Source organism: Clytia hemisphaerica, unplaced genomic scaffold (genome assembly GCF_902728285.1).
Source record: "Clytia hemisphaerica strain Z4C2 unplaced genomic scaffold, Clytia hemisphaerica genome assembly, whole genome shotgun sequence".
NCBI lineage: Eukaryota > Metazoa > Cnidaria > Hydrozoa > Leptothecata > Clytiidae > Clytia > Clytia hemisphaerica.
Window position 1 is genome coordinate 31,136 of NW_027104002.1, and position 16,563 is coordinate 47,698.

The 16,563-nt window shown below is 36.3% G+C and overlaps 1 protein-coding gene across 2 annotated transcripts; it reads left to right on the plus strand.

Annotated features, from left to right (window-relative positions):
- The first annotated feature begins 1,590 nt into the window (after positions 1-1,590).
- On the plus strand, positions 1,591-9,081 carry LOC136811325 (uncharacterized). Of its 2 annotated transcripts, none has more exons than XM_067067940.1 (5): positions 1,591-1,882; positions 6,231-6,312; positions 6,646-6,906; positions 7,241-7,272; positions 8,806-9,081. In XM_067067940.1, the coding sequence occupies exons 1-5, from the start codon at positions 1,768-1,770 to the stop codon at positions 8,928-8,930; spliced, it is 615 nt and encodes a 204-aa protein (XP_066924041.1). In that variant the 5' UTR covers positions 1,591-1,767; the 3' UTR covers positions 8,931-9,081. The 2 variants fall into 2 exon arrangements, with proteins under 2 accessions (XP_066924041.1, XP_066924042.1); XM_067067941.1 differs by lacking the exon at positions 1,591-1,882 and adding an exon at positions 5,700-5,958.
- Positions 9,082-16,563: the final 7,482 nt, after the last annotated feature.

The following is a 16,563-nucleotide window of genomic DNA, read 5'->3' on the forward strand; positions in this document are numbered from 1 at the left end:
GGACCGCCAAACTGACCAACTTCTGTATCGATTATTTGGTCAAGTTGGTTTCTTCCCGATACAGAACGGTTCTATCATCGAACATATCTTTCGTTAAATCGTTTCCCTCGCTATCGGATGGTGTTCGATCGAAACTGGAGACGTCGATTCGAGGGAAGATGGGGATGGTTTCTTTTGATGTCGTTCTCGCTATCATTAAACACACGCTTGTGGAAATGCAAAACGTCAAACACAATTTCCTTCTTCGTATACCTTCATCCTCTTTCGATATGATGTCTAATCGAACGGAAGTGATCAACTTGTCAGTTTTGAAACATCTCGAAAGTGATTTTGAGCTCCCTCATACTTTGCTGGATGCTTTACACGAGAAATGTCACTTGATGATCAACCAAGCGTTTCAACATCTTCAACAAAACCTTCAACAAGTTGTGCAACAGGAAGTCACCAAGTCAACAAATTTCATCTTCAACGAAAATCAAGTCATCTTTCGAACGTTTCATGAGAAGTCACGTGTCTCTAAAGTGAACAAGAAGAAGAATGCACAATATTTATCGCGCAAAGGAAGTTCTTCCAAAGAGAAAGCCATAGGAGGGAAATTGTTGGACCTTTACCGTGGTGCGATTGAAGTACGAGATCACCGCTACCAAGAAAAAGTGCAAGAGATTGAAGAGGAGCATGATGGAAGTAAAAGCACCAAGAAAGGAAGAGGGAAGTGCGTTCGGTGCTTCGACCAACAACAAGAACTTTTACAACGCAAAGCGATGGAAGATCAAAAATTTTCCGCCTTCTTTAAACTAGATCAGTATTATATGAGAGAAATGCTGTTAAAGAAAATGACCAACATAGATGGGAAAACGACCGACTTTGAATCACCTCATGATGAAGACGACAGGAAATCGATGGCCAAGAAAACTAAAAGTCCCAAAAAGCTTTCTGCAAAAATACCTACACGGAGAAAAAGTCGTCGTGTTAGTGATATGACGTGATTCACGGTTCTCCGTTTTTTTTTTAAGTTTACAAAGTGGAATACGTTTTTGGATTTTAGCGGCCTAACCAGCCCATACTCACAACTAAAGATTGCACAGTTTTTTTCTCGGCAGATTTCTTTGGCAAATGGTCCCACATTTTTACACCATGCAAGTATTCCCCTGAATTTTTAGGGAATGTCTTTGGTAGTCAACTGTTAACAAATTTTCAAATGATTTCCAATTTGTATCTTGGTATTTATTGTTTCTAAATATATTTCTACTTTTGCGTTGAAGTTTTATGAACTATTTAATACGATGTATAAAATTTTATTTCAAGAATTTGAATATTTATTTGTAAATATATATTTCACAAGATTTTATAAGTATACCAAGTATACCAAGGTGAATAAAATATCTCAAGTTTTTTCCTCAGTAAGCATATTAAGAATTAAGAAGAGTTCTACTTTAAAAGTCCTTGATCCTTGATCCAAGACAGAGCCGTCGTTATGCATTTATGATATATTTGTATCTTTTTTTCTAATGAGTTTGAGACCCAAGTCAATTAAATTTTTTCGATAATTTTTCTGTTTGAAAATTTCTCTTCCTTCTTTGCAAACAGTGGCAAAACCAGTAGGAAACAATACTTTTATTTCAGTGGATGGCACAGAGTTTTTTTTTTTTGACAAGAAGCAGTTGCGTCCTCACCCTGGCGGGTCTGAGAAGATAATATCAATTTCCATTTCATTTCAACAGTAGAATCTAATAAACACATTGATTCGGACAACCTTCTTTTTGATGCATGTTCAAACCAGTGAATGTTGATTTTGTTGATAAAGGAGGTGCGCAGAAGCAAAGGAACCTTTATTTCTCAGAAACAAGCAGCAAACAATCTGACGCTTTCACTGCTCACAAAGGTAACCTCTTTTTTCTCTCTTCTCTCTTTTATGCACATAGATCGTTCCATGTGACAAGAATTTTCGACTGAATTTATTTCGGGAAAGAAAAACCCGCTAGAAATATTTAGCCTTGTTGATACATCATTTGTGTTTTTTTCGTTTATTTGCGATGAAAATAAGATTCATTCCAAACTGTATTATGCTGCGGTGTGACGAGTTATGAAAGAAGACGCCATAAGCATGGATCTGATTTCAAGAAAAAGCTTTTTTTCATTTGACACAATATTGTGAGGTTCAATGGGGGTGTGAATACTTTTGTCATAATCTGTCGCCATAAGCATGGATCAATTAAAAAGAAACACCAATTAAAAAGAAACACCAATTACTCTAAATTTGAGTCTAAGGTGGTCTTGTATGCCCCTGCGGGCACGGTCACCATTGTTCTTTAGATACAAAAAAGTCAACAAACAACTATTAAAAACAAACAAAAATGTGATGTGATGAATTATTGTCTCTGGGTGAGACATCCTTATATACCCTGGTCGAACATTCTAATCGATGCAAAACACCTATCAATGGAAACTTGGAACCATCAACGTACGTACAGGACGAGAAGACCAAAAGCTTGAACGAATTATTCGCGAAATCGATAAAGCAGATATCAGCATCTGTGCCCTACAGGAAGTCAGACGTTTATCTCAAGGATCAGCTTCTATCCCTATCAAAACAAATGACTTTACAAATAAATATGAAGTATACTGGAGTGGATACACTCAAAAACGAATCCATGGTGTTGGAATAGTCGTGAAAGTCAACCCAAACATTGAAGTAAGCGATATTATTTATGTTAACTCAAGGATTATTGTTGCAGAAATCACCCTCTACGGATGTCATTTGAAAATTATTTGTTGTTACGCTCCAACAGAGGAAGACTCGAAATCCTCAAAAGATAAATTCTACAGCAAAATAAGAACTCTTGTCACTAATACCGAAACTAATCGTAAAGTTATATGTCTCGGGGACTTCAATGCAACAACATCGGCCAGTTGGTCAAACACATCACTACGTGAAAACTCAATAGTAGAAAACCTTGAATTCAATGACAATGGGGAGCGCTTCCATAACTTCTTCGACAATTGTCGTCTATCCGTCCTAAACACATGGTTCACTCACAAAAAGTGCCGCAGAGTTACCTGGTATTCCCCCGATGGGAAAACACAAAAGGTATATGACTTTATTCTCACTTGCAGCTGGATTCGACAATACGTTAGTAACTGCAGAGTGCACCGAAGCTATGATTTTGACAGTGATCACCGTTTAGTTATCGCGACCTTGAATACGCCATGCACCAAAGCTGCACGCTACAGAAAAAGGAACAAAAAGAGAAAAAACGAAAAACTCGATTTGAAAATGTTAGATAACGAAAATATCAGAAATCAGTTTATACAAACTGCAATCGACAACATTAACACTAGAAATCTTGAGAATGAAAATAATGACACTATAAATCGACATTTTATCCACTCAATAAATTCTGCTGCTGAAACAAATATTCCGAAACTGACCAAAAACCGTATAATTCACCCATGGCACAACGATGAAAAATTAGATAATCTATACCAACAAAAAGACAAATTGATGACAAAAAACATTGACTCCGCAGATATTCAAAAACTTCGTAAAAAGATCAGATTACGAGCACGTTTTCTTAAGAATGAGTATCTGAAAACAGAAGCTGAAAAATTGAACCAGCTAGCAATTAATCGCAACCTACAAAAACTTTTCAAACGGGCAAAAGAGCAAAGTAGCACTCTTTCAAATATTCAAGCTTCTTGTCCAACCCAAAGTCTTCTCAATCACTTCAAATCTCACTTCAACCCTACCCAACGACAAAACAGGCCAATCGAACTATCGAATGATGATCTTCCCCACTATGTTACACAACTTCGACAAATTTCAGCTACAACAAACATCAAAAGTGAACCCCCTGATACTGACGAGATAAGTCAACAAATTACGAAACTTAAAGTCGATAGAGCTTTCAACGATATTGACCCTACTCTAATCAAACGGCTCGATCATCCAGTTATGCTTCAAGTGATACACAGAATGTCTTCAAATCTCTGGGAAAATTTTGACGTCCCGACTGCATGGGGGAATTCCCGTCTGCAAGCCATATGGAAAAAGAAAGGATCCAAAAAAGACCCCAAAAAGTATCGTGGGATAAGTATTGGCTCAACCGTTTGTAAACTCTTGATCAATTTAATTCTCGATCGACTTCGTCCTTGGTACGAGCTACAACTAAGCGACGAACAGAATGGTTTTCGGAAAGATAGGGGAACAACTGAAGGAATATACACAATTAAACGGATCCAACAGATTACTGATCGAAAAAGACAGCCCCTTTTTCTCCTTTTCGTCGACCTGACGGCAGCATTCGACCACATCCCTCGAGACTGGCTTTTCGAATCGATTCGTTTGCGATTCGATAACCGTCAATCACCCCCACTATTCGACATTCTTGAAAAACTTTATCAAAATACAAGTCTAACTTACGAAGATGCAAATAAAACGTTTCAAACCTCATCTGGTGTTCGACAAGGAGGACCAGAAAGTCCCTTCTTGTTCAATCTCTATATTGACTTTGTCATGAGACTCTTCAAAGAAAAATCAAATGATATCAACTTTTTCAAGCACAAATATCGCATCAACTTGAAAAGTCTCACCCGAACACAGCGGTACCAAATACGAAATAAAAACATCCAAACGTCTGGACAAGCGGAACTCTCATGGATTGGGTATGCGGATGATTTAGTACTTTTCTTTACTGACAAAGAAAGTCTTTTATCTGGTTCTGAACTTCTAAACCAAGTTTTCGAAAGTTTTGGGCTATTAGTTAACAAACTCAAAACAGAAACTATGGTTCTGAATCACCAAATTCTTGAACAACACTATCACAACACAATCATTTCACTCGACGAGACACCAATCAAAAACGTCACCAAATTCACATACCTTGGATCGATAATTAGTCATGACGAGCCTAATACCGGAAATGCAGAAGTCAATAATCGCATTCAAATGGCATCTGCTAAATTCAACGAAATGTCTAATCTCCTTCAAAATCAACGAATCAACCTTCGCACCCGAATCAACTTCCTCAATAGTTTTGTGAGAAGTCGGCTTACGTACGCGTGTCAAAACTGGAATCTAACAAAAAATCAATTTGAAAGATTGAATGTTAGTTATCGTTCTTTTCTTCGACGAATGATACGTAATGGTCGAAAGTTTGTAAATCCGACTGAAAACGATTATCGTTTGATTATATCTAATCAACATCTGCACGAAATTTGTCAGACACGTGACTTAGAATTTTTTATAAGAGATCAACAAAAGAACTATATGTCACATGTTATTCGAATGAACGCGGAACGTTCAATCAAGCAGCTGGCTTTTAACGATGATAAATATACAAAGAGAGGAAGGCCTGTGAGAACTCTACTCGACCAGGTCTTAGATAACTTAGATATTTCTATTGATGAATTTTGCACTCTTGCCCTTAAGGGCAAGAATTAGAATTTGATGGAGAGATGTGTGACTGAGAAAATAGGGACTTATCCCAGGTTTCCTCTCCTTGCACATTTTTCCATCTCTGTTTAACCTAGGAATAGGGATACAGTAAATTTTATATATATATGTCTAAATAAGAGATTTTCGAGAGATTGTGATGAAAGTTCATCAAATATTGAACACTTTTTCAAACTTTTGATTTCAAAATGAAATTGTTTTAATAAACGATCAGTATGAATTCTGTGTTTGTAATTCGAGAAAGTTGGAAAAAATTGCTTTCATTAAGTGTTTGTTGGACCTGAGAAATATAAAGTTCTTTTTGGGAGAGATGAAGTCTAGTGTTAGTATTTGGTCGCTGAATGAGATGAGCTGTCGAGCGTGTGGGAGTGTTCCATTGCGTGATCACCTCACTACACCTGTCAATCCTCGCGTTGCCAGGGGTTTCGGCAAACTCTCCTCTTCTGGTATTACAACGCGCGTGCAATACAATGACCTTTCCAACATCCATATCTCGCCCTTCAAAGGTCCTATATATGACCTTATTTTAATTGTATTTTTCAATTTTAAAGCATCATGATTATCAATCAATAAGCCATGCCAACATATATAAATTTTTAAAAAGATCATTTTGATAATGGTCATGGTACAGAATCGCAAAAATGGTTATCAAATTCATAAAAAAGCGAATCCTTGGGGACTAGGTACGAGGTTTAACAATCTTTCAGGTGTAGTTAACAACCAACATCCTTGTACAAAATCTTTCCTGTGAACTTACAGAAACATTCTTTTCTTCTAGACACAGGAAGGAGCAGCTTTGAACGATCATCCACAACTCACTCAACACAAAATGGAATCCAAAATCTCGCTTCTCATCTAAGGTTTTTTTTCACACAAATTTTAAACCGTCCTCTTTCTTCGGGCGGGAAGAAGTTTTGGCCAATTCGCCAATTTTTGTACAATTTGGACGAATTAAGAAAAATTTAAGTTTGGCGTCGCGATGAATGATTTTGTAATGACTGGGCTAATTAAGGGTGTTGTCAGGAAAAATGAAACCAAAGTATTAAAACCTTTCAATGCCGGCAAAAATCCTGATATCCAATTTAAAGCTGAAAATTAGAATTTTGGGATCATCCATTTTATCCCTAATGATTAAAAATAGATTTATTGAAGACAGGTGTTTTAAAGCTCTTACATACTTTCCTTCTTTTCAGCACGAAATCGATCTTGGTCCCATCAACCACCACTACACCTCTCCCGAAACACATCTCCGACAAACCACCATCTTGCATGATGACGTCACAGCTCTTGAAATGCGATCCTCGACAACTGCTTGTGACAGGGTATCGTTCTGATGTCTTCACTTCCAGACCTTTTCTACCGGCGACGAAAAGTTTGAAAACAACAACAGCGACCGCTTCTTCGTCTTACCATGGCAATAAGCAAACAACCCCAAAAACTCATCACAGCTTCAGGTACCTAAATTGAGTTAGATTTAATTCATAGTTTCATACTTTCACACCTAACACTTTGATCTACTTTAATAGGATGAATTTTCGCGGCAACTTAATTTCGCGGATGACATTATCAGGGGACAGTAATTTTGTGTCTTTTTTACTGTCAAATTATACATATGGTTGTTGAAATACGTATTATTAGCGCTTCTTTGATGTCAGTTAACATTTTAAAGTAGTTATCCGACATTTTTTGAGTTTTGTTCAAAAACATTTCGCCGATAAGACTATTCCAAATTTCCAGTTTTTGTAAGAATAAAGGTCTAACACTGTAATTTCTCTGCTCTCTTTAAAGGTGGAAAACCAAACCATCAAATACTGCACGAGGTATTTTTTATCCTTCTCAAAAGCTTTATCTGTAGTTTGGGGTTCAGTTATTCACTCAACACTCGGAATAAGTACTTGGCACCCTGAACTGCAATCGTCTCACCTCCCCGGTGGGAGGGGGGGGCACTCGACTCAAAATTAGGCCTTTGAAATAGAACCCTTACAGTGCAGAGATAATTTATGTAAATTTGAGTAAATTTGAACAAAAAATCGAGCATTCCAGCGTATTTTTTTGAAACCTTTGGAGCATTTTTAGGCAAAAATTTTCAGTGATCGAAATAGCGGTGGGTTATCGGTTGAAACCAACAAGAAAAAAAATCACCGACCCGAAAATTTTCGGAAAATGTGAAAATAACCGACCAATATTTGTGTGAGCTAAACTAATCTTGATGATCAGTTATTCATGGAATATCTACTTTATGACTAGTTCCTTAGTTGTAACTTTCTTCTCTTATTTCTTGGTTACTTCAAACTCTATTACACCTCCTTCTCACAGACCCGGTAGGATTTTTCAACCAGTGGGGATAAAAATAACGGACCAAATTCGATGGGGATTGATATTTCCATAGTTTTTATGGCTGGGGATTTCAATTCTTTTGTTTTCAAGTCAAAGAATTCAGTAGGGATGGGAAAAATAGCATAATATTTTGCAGTGAGGATTGGTTTATTTGATTTTTTTCATTGGGGAGAGAAATTGGAAGATAATTTTCCACCGGGGACGATATTTAGGCCAATTTTTCCAGTGGGAAGGGTTCCCAGTGGGTCTGTGAGAAGGGGGTGTTCTATTGACTTTCTCCTCTAATTTCTTCGTTACTTCGAATTCTATTCCTTCGTGACTTTCTCCTCTAATTTCTTCGTTACTTCGAGCACTATTCCTTGCTAACTTTCCAATGCTTCAGTCTTAAAAAGTTTGGTATCGTTGGGAAGGTAGGAAGGAGCTTATTACCAAACGTTTTAAAAGTTGAAGCATTGGCTGAGAAATAAACAAGCATAGTAAAATTTAGTGCACATTTATCGTGAATAGACTTTCATTTCTTCGATACTTTAAACCCTATAAAACTTTCTTCTTTAATTACTTCTTTTTATCTGGACTTAATTTAGCATTTTATTACTGATGTCAGTTTGTTTTCTGTTTTCTGTTAAGTTGAGAGATTTATATGAACTAATTGACATGAAAATAAGGCTAAGGGTTAAAACAAGTGTTTAAAAGCCAGCAAAAAAGACAAATTTTCGAAGTGTATATTAAATAACCGATCAGAAGAAAAACCTTATTTCGACCACTGCAAAATATGGTTGGATTTTACAAATTTTACACCCTTAGAGTGCATTTTTCTCATCTTTGCTCATTTCGACACTCACATTACTCTTTGGGAAGCTTGGAAAAGGAACCCTTAAGGACCGTAAGTACGGTCGGTTGTTTATCTTGAGTGCCCCCCTCCCCGGTCTCACCTCCCCTGAGAAGTTGATTTCTGAAAATAACCACCCATCTTATGTTTGATTAGTTGAGGATGTTTAAATGATTTTCATTTGTAGTGAACAATTACCCAGACCCCATGTATAGTGCAGACTCAGCATTTTTACAGCGTGTGACGGAAATGGCCAGTTTGGAGGTGGAAACTGTCAAAACTGAAAAGTGGAAGAAAATGCGACGAAAATAATAACTAAGAACAAACTGGTTTTTGAGATATTCGAGTTTGAACTCGATGCTATTTTTCTAAATATTATAAATTTCTAGATGTATATTTTGTATAAAAGAATTTATGTTGGTAAAAAAGAATTTTTATGTTGGTAAAAATGCAGAACGAAAAATGCTTTTTGTCCGTCCTTTCTTATTCGACTATCCTCCTGTGCCTTAAAAACACTAATTCTCTTAATTTTTAAAAATTATGATACTCTGAATTATCTTTTCAACGGTAAATCGTTTGTTAGAATGGAAATATTGGATGAAAAATTGTAAACAAAACAAGAATTGAAGCACCCTGAAAGCAATAATTTTTCGTTTTTTTTTTACATCCGCCCCATTGATTTATTTTGAAAATTTGTTGCACTTTGATGCAAATGCAATCAAATCTTTGATGAACTTAGACATCCTGTTTATTACACATCTAAGGGTAAATTTGATTAGAAAATTATCTTTTACTCTTTTTCAAAAATTCCAGAAAAATTACATTGTTTCCCAAAAAAGTCGAAAGAATTGGAAAGTGAGTAAAAATTTGGACTGATATGCTCCAGGTCTAGCTTACGAGTCTCGTAAAGAAGGTTGCGTCATCATAAAGTTCGAAGAAATTCTTTTCTACAACATACTCTCCGTTGCTTAATTGTAGGGGGTGAATAAGAAGGAAGATAAGTGATATTGGGGTGATTTTCCAAAAAAACCTAAGAAGTTGTGGCCAGTTTCCGCACTTTATCAGGAAAATTTCATAAATTGGGGGGTCGTTATAAAATGCTGTTGGGGCGATTTTCCCCTACAATTAAGCACAGAGAGTACGAAACTTCAAAGAACTCACAAATGAACTGAAAGATCAAAGGTGGAAAATGAAAACACCCCTGTGGTGCCACCTCAATACCCTGAAATTTCAGTCCCACTGGACAATTGACATTGTTTTCATTCCCATTCAAAATTCGATGGAAAGAATCGGAAAAAATTGCACTCTAAAACCATCCCCACTAGAATTTTCCTATCTGGGATTTCAATAGAAATTTTAATCCCCACTGTGGGAAGAAGTGCTGCTGGTGACTCATTCACAAAAGATTATAGACAAAAGATATAGCTTGAAACTCTTGCCTTACAGACTCTGAAAACAAGGTACAATTGTTGTATTTGATCATTTCACGTTCATCAGTGAAAAAACTTTGGGCTATCTTTATTACACTTATATAAACTACTCAAGCTATAAACGAGAATTGGTTTCCCTACCGTTAAGGGAGTGGTCAGAAATTATTTATTAGGGGGTGATGGATTCTAGGGGAGGAGGTGTCAAAAAACTTCATGTCTTTAGGGCAGGGGGTTCCATTTTTAAATATTTCCTATCTATATAGGAAATATTTGTTAAAACGGTAATTTTTCTTCTCCTTCTTCTTCTTCTTCTTCTCCTCCAAGTCTAACGCTCGGTTTTGGTCAATTTCGTGAGTTTGTACATGAGTCTCTTTTTAAATCAAGCTCCGGCGGTAAAAACAGTAGGATGTTCTTTTTTCGAGGCGGAAGACGTCATTTCTTCGAGAAACGTGTGTGCTAAATATCCGTACGGTGCTCTATTCTCCTTGTCGATCGGGCAACGTCGGCCGTTTCAGAAGCGTATTGTTGATCGGACCATACTGATTTGTTTCTAACTGTCAAAACAAAGATGGCAGAAAATTAGACAACAACTTTTGCTCTTTCGCTACTTTTCTTTGCTTTGGTTTATATGCTTTGATGAGTTGAATTGATTTTTGTACGATTGTCACAAGGAATGGTCGATAGGGAACTTTTCTTAATATTCCTTTCTGGATTTGATGTTTCGTTTACATTCTGTTGGTTTGGCTGGAATGAGCTGGAATGAGAGATGATACAATCTCTTGGTCTTGGAAAAACAGGACATTTTATCAACTTTCACAACAAACTAACTTCAATTTTGTTTGTATATTTATATAAATCGTACGAAGGCAAGTGACTATGAATAAATCTGACCATGTTATACCTGAAAAATTACATACTTGCAATATGAAAAAAGTTTGCACCCAACGAATGCAATGCCGACAATGCAACAATGGCATGGGAATGGTTGATGAACTGATTTTAGCTAAAAATTTAAACATGGAGCAAAATTGACTGGTTAATGATTGAATTTCCCTTGGTTTTTTTATCTACAACAATGAATTAACTGCTGGGGTTAGTGACAGTTTAGTGAAAACTCCTTGCGGGTATAAATTTATAATTTTAAAGCTGATAACCGGATCCGGAACACCACGGCCCCAATATGAAGAATGTTATGTTATACTTCTTAAAAGGTTTATTGCATTGAATATGGATGTAAATAATTTGAAATCATCTCACATTGTACAATTAAAATTTTTCTTGAACTTGGAGATTTTCTTCCCCGCGTGCATTTTAAAACGTGGAAAACTTAGCTGTGAATTTAGAGATCTTTTGCAACCGTGGAAACTTTTGTCGTGAATTTGGAGATTTTCTTACCGTCAATTTGGCCACCATTTCACCGAACCTCCAAAGTCATTTGATTTGAGTTGATGAACGGCGTATTAAAAAATGGCAAAACGATGCAGCGTTTGACGCGTTATTTGTTAATCCCATCGGGCGATACCGTGAGATTGGGTAATATGCATCAGTGGAGGCTAGCATGCATAGCCCTCAAATGAATAACCTGTCTGGTCATTAAAATACAACTGCGCAGCTCCGACCGCAGCTCTATTCTACCATTTTTGTTTTGATTTAACTTTTTATTTTAATGACCAGCCAGGTCATTCATTTGAGGGCTATGCATGTTCAGCCTCCACTGATGCAAGTTACCCAATCTCATGGTAGGCGGTTAGGCAGCGGGCGTTCTCTTTCTCCAATCAGCGCTATCAGTGAAAGTTATCATGACATGTTATGAAAGGAAGTATGATTGATAAACTTGGTGGAGTTACCAAAACAAATTTGTTGTCAAAGAGATTTAACAAGTTAGTGAAAATACAGACCAGATATCAAACAGTCCCATGTTTCGACCAATCGTCCCAAGTTAAAGCAGTTGGCGGTATGTACATTTAAAACGTGGAAACTTTTGTGATAAATTTGGAGATTTTCTTACACGTGCATTCAAAACGTGGAAAACTTTTGTCGTGAACTTGACATTTTCTTCCACATGCATTTAAAAAATGAAGAAAACTCAAGTAATTTCCTGGCATGACAATTTATTTTATTTTCTGACATTTTTTGGAAATTTTTGATTGTTTTCCAAGTATGTGACATTTTTTGCTCTTGTAGCAGCTGCTTTTGGAAATCATAAAATGGCTTCTGTTAGGGGAATTTTTTCCTATCGACATTCTTTCAGATTATGAATTATGAAATGTTTCCCAGTACTCTTAGGGTTCCAAAAACGGGGGGTTGGAAATTTTCTAGATTTTAATAAATGGGGGGGGGCCTAATGGCCGGGGGGGTTGGAAATTGTACTTCTGAAACCCAAAAATAAGGTAAAAATAGGCTAAAGTCAGGCTATTTAGAGCAAAATAAGGGGTCTTCTCTTTGACAGCTGAAAATATCCTTAGAAATTAATAAACGGGGGGTTCTAATAAGGTCCAGGGGGGGGTTGGAAATTTTCGAAAAATTGACAAGCGGGGGGGCCGTTTATTTGGAACCTAAGAGTATATAAAAATGAGTTTTGTTTTTTTTTGCATTCTGTCGGAAAATATGAAATTGTTTCCCTCTTTTGAAAGATTTTTACATTTTTAGCACGTACATTATTTCAAAAAACTCCAAAAGTTACTTTAAATTTTTACATTTTTTACAATATTTTATATAAGAAAGTATAATGCAAAATATTTCATCTCATTTTGAAAATATATAAAATTCTCTTTGGTTTTCTTACTGTGAAATATTCTCCTTTTTGTCATTCTTTCATTTTAAATATTTGCCCTTTTTGGCTAAATAATATTTCTGGAAATCAGTGCTTAAAATAATAATTATATAATCAGGTCTTTTGATGTGTTCAACAACACTCTACTTGGCGGTGCGACGCCGGGTGACCACTAGTATAATACTAAAATCCATTTAAAGTCCACCTAACGAAAATTAAAGTTCCAGCGAATTTGATTACCGCATTGTTGTTCTCAGTCGGGTTCAGCTTGGATATATTCCGTGATCCGTAGCTTTGAACCTACAGTCATCTTATGAATAATCCTGTATACTGGCAATAACATAAATGGAATTTTGAAATTTTTAGGGACTTGTGTTGCTTGATGCTATCTGAGATTTAAAGCACTTTGAAAATTTTTGAGGACCTCAAATATTATTTTAACATTTGTAAAGGAAATATTTATCCGCATCTTTGCGGCTCTTGTTTTTCCATTAATAGTAATATAGATTTCCGATGTACCGGCAGCCATTGGCGTATCCACCGAGGTAAGGCGGTGCCCTCCCCAAAAAAGAAAAATTGACCAACAAAGGTCAAGGTTTTCCCAATAATAGAATGTGAAGGTGCCTGCAGTTTTTGTGACCTTTTTCTGGCAACATGTGACATTTTTAAGGGCTCTTTTAAGCTGTTTAACTTTTCTTAGATCAAACTTTTGAAATTTCATGCTTTCTGCGCACTTTTTGTGAGCTTATTCTCGCTAACTTTGACCTTTTAAAGGCCTTTTTAAAAGCTATTTGAGCTTGCTTAGAGCAAACTTTTCGCCTGTGGCGCTTTAGTTACGAGAATAAATTTTCTCCGAAAATTTTCCCTAAAAAAGGTCAACTTGTGGCTACGCCTCGGCATCGAGGGCAGCTGCTATTTTTGTAGCTTCAAGTTCAAGTCATTTTTGTGGAATCGTTTTGAGAGGTCAAAGAACAATTTAAATGGCCTTTAATAGGAAGGGGTAACAAAAGTATATTGACTGGTTAGAGGGGGGGGGTTGAAATTTTTTTGAGGATATCAAGGAGGTGTTTTTGAAAATATCCTCCACCCCACCCTAGTACTCTCGGGTACCTAATAGCCGGGGTTGGAAAAATCTCAAAACTTATTAAGCGTGGGGGGGGGGGGCTATTAGGTACCCGAGAATATATAGATACTTTCTGACCACTCCCTAGTTACAGCCGTTAAAAAATTCTTTGAGCTGAGGTAATTTGATTACCTTAGTGAAGAGTACATTACATTAGACAAGCTAGGTGCTGAATGGACCTACCTGATGATGAAAGTTAGATAGCAATGTGGAGAAAAATAAAAACAATCAATCAGAAAATATAGCGGGTTACTTTAATGGGATAAACTTTCGTGGGGATTAAATTTCACGGTTGGGCCTATCCGTGAAATTCAAATATTTCGCGGGGAATTAATTTCGCGGAAATGCATTAAATTTCATCATTGATTGTTTATGGGGGAGGGAAGGGAAGTAGGGAAAAAAGAAATAGAAAGTCCCGGTTGAAAAAATCAGTTTTATTGACAATTTAATCATGCTGATGGTGGCATTGTTATCAATGATGTTTTTGTGTGAAAAAAACAAAGAAATATAAGGAAAAAGTCCAATTAAAATCTGCAAAAACGGTGATTTCCGGCATATTTTCGGCCGGAAAAGAATTGTTCTCAAAAATCCAACTCGGCCATGTTTTGAACATTGCTAATACGCAACTTCGTGCAAAAAATCAGAAAACACTAATTCTAAAATCTAAAATCTGGAGAAAATGCCAAAAAAACCCCGGTTTTTCCGGCTTGGGCTCCGTCAAATTTTACTTTTAGGTATTTCTATTTTGCATCAGTGTGTAAAATTTCATGAAAAAATATAATGTACAGCTCGAGAAATTCAAGAAAGACCGTTTTTCCGGCGATGATCGGCTGTTACGGTGACTTTTAGAAAGTTCCGACTTCAAAAGTTTTATTAATTTCGCATAGCGAAAGTATTACGATCGTCTTTCGCGGCGGCGGCGGTGTAATGAAAAATTTAGAAAACGAAAGTAGTTGAAACTTCTAGAACATTCTCGAAGATTCTAAAATATGGACTCACTCGCTAAGATAAAATTCAATGATTCCAGTCCGCAAGTGCTAGGTAGGTGGAACCAAGCATTCGTAAACATTCTTGTTTTTTAAAATGGCGGATTCGATCATGCTGTCCCTGTCAGACTTGCTCTGGATTTTTGTATTTTTATCATGTTTTTGATGTTTTTAGAGTACTTAAAGAGGTTTATATTTGTTTTAGCATAGTATTTTATGTTTGTGTAGTTAGTAAATGCACCAATGAAGTGATATGAATCTTACAATTAGAGTTGCCCTTGAACATCACTTCACACAACAACAAATACAGACAAACACAACAGTCAACAGACAGGTATGATCTTCATTTTTACAGGTAGAATTATTTGTTGATATTCAAATATCAGGTTGTGGTTGTGCTGTAAGAAAGATTATCGTTTACTTAGCACTTAGTATTTCACAGAAGAATTCATAGCAGGGGGTGTCAATCTATAAGTTAAGTGATAGAAGCTACCTTTTGATGTGTTAATTGTCATTTTCCAGACTCAATCAATGTCAATCGATGAGCGATGACTAATTATAATAACTAACCAATTGATTGGATGTCGATCGATTTCGATAATCGAGACTATTCTAACTGATAATAGATTTGTTTTTTAATCGATTGGACTCGATTGGCTGTCAATTGTGATCAATATCTAACATCTTTATAATATAAAAATCGATGGAAAATCAACCACAATTACAATTGATAGCCAGTCAAGCTTCCCATAAAATCTTGATTATCGATTGTCTATCAATTATCGAAATCAAACGATATCCAATCCATTGATTATTTATTGATTAGTCATCGATTGGAAAAAGTTATCGATTGTATCGATTGAGATTCTGGCATGTTGGATTAGCGCTTCGTGGGATAGTGGTCATTGGACCTTGGCAGTTACATCAATATGCCAAAAACATTTTGTTCAACCACCTTCACTTCAATATAGGCCACCATAGAATGAACTTCCTTTTATAGGATGAACCATATTCATGTGGCTTTCAGCCTTGCACTCCATCACAGAGCCTATTTGAGATATTTTACTAAAACACCTGTAGCCCAGAGAAAAATTTTAGACCTTTATTATTTGAATGCATGCCTTTTTAATACTCAAATATAAAAAAATTAAAAAGATTTTAACTTGGTCATTAGTCAAAAAAGTCATTAAAATTGATTAGCCTCTGCGATGGAGTGCAAGGCTGACAGCCACATGAATATGGTTCATCCTATAAAAGGAAGTTCATTCTATGGTGGCCTATCTTGTAGTGAAGGTGGTTGAACAAAATGTTTTGGCATATTGATGTAACTGCTTGGTTGCTACGCAGGCGTCAAAGTTTGGGATTCCCACTCACAGCGGTTCACTTGAAAAGTGATTGAGCCTTCACCCGGGTCAACCCAAATGAATGCGAGGGAAAACGGCAAGACTGTTGTTGAAGTCAATATCAAAATCTTACTGGAAAATTTGTATCAACTTTGCTTGAATACTGATTGTACAATGGATTTGAGTTTTGATTGATCAGATATATAACACTAAAGACAAACTTTTTTATACAGTGTCAGACTCCCACTCAAAACAATTGATTCATTTTCAATCGATGACACATTGATAAC

What these genes read in the sequence shown, in the direction of transcription:
- LOC136811325 (XM_067067941.1), top strand. Translation starts at nt 5,763, where the DNA reads ATGAAGTCTAGTGTTAGTATTTGGTCGCTGAATGAGATGAGCTGTCGA. An exon ending in AATCTCGCTTCTCATCTAAG is followed by an intron (nt 6,313 to 6,645) that starts GTTTTTTTTCAC and finishes CCTTCTTTTCAG; the next exon opens with CACGAAATCGATCTTGGTCC. An exon ending in ACCATCAAATACTGCACGAG is followed by an intron (nt 7,273 to 8,805) that starts GTATTTTTTATC and finishes TTTCATTTGTAG; the next exon opens with TGAACAATTACCCAGACCCC.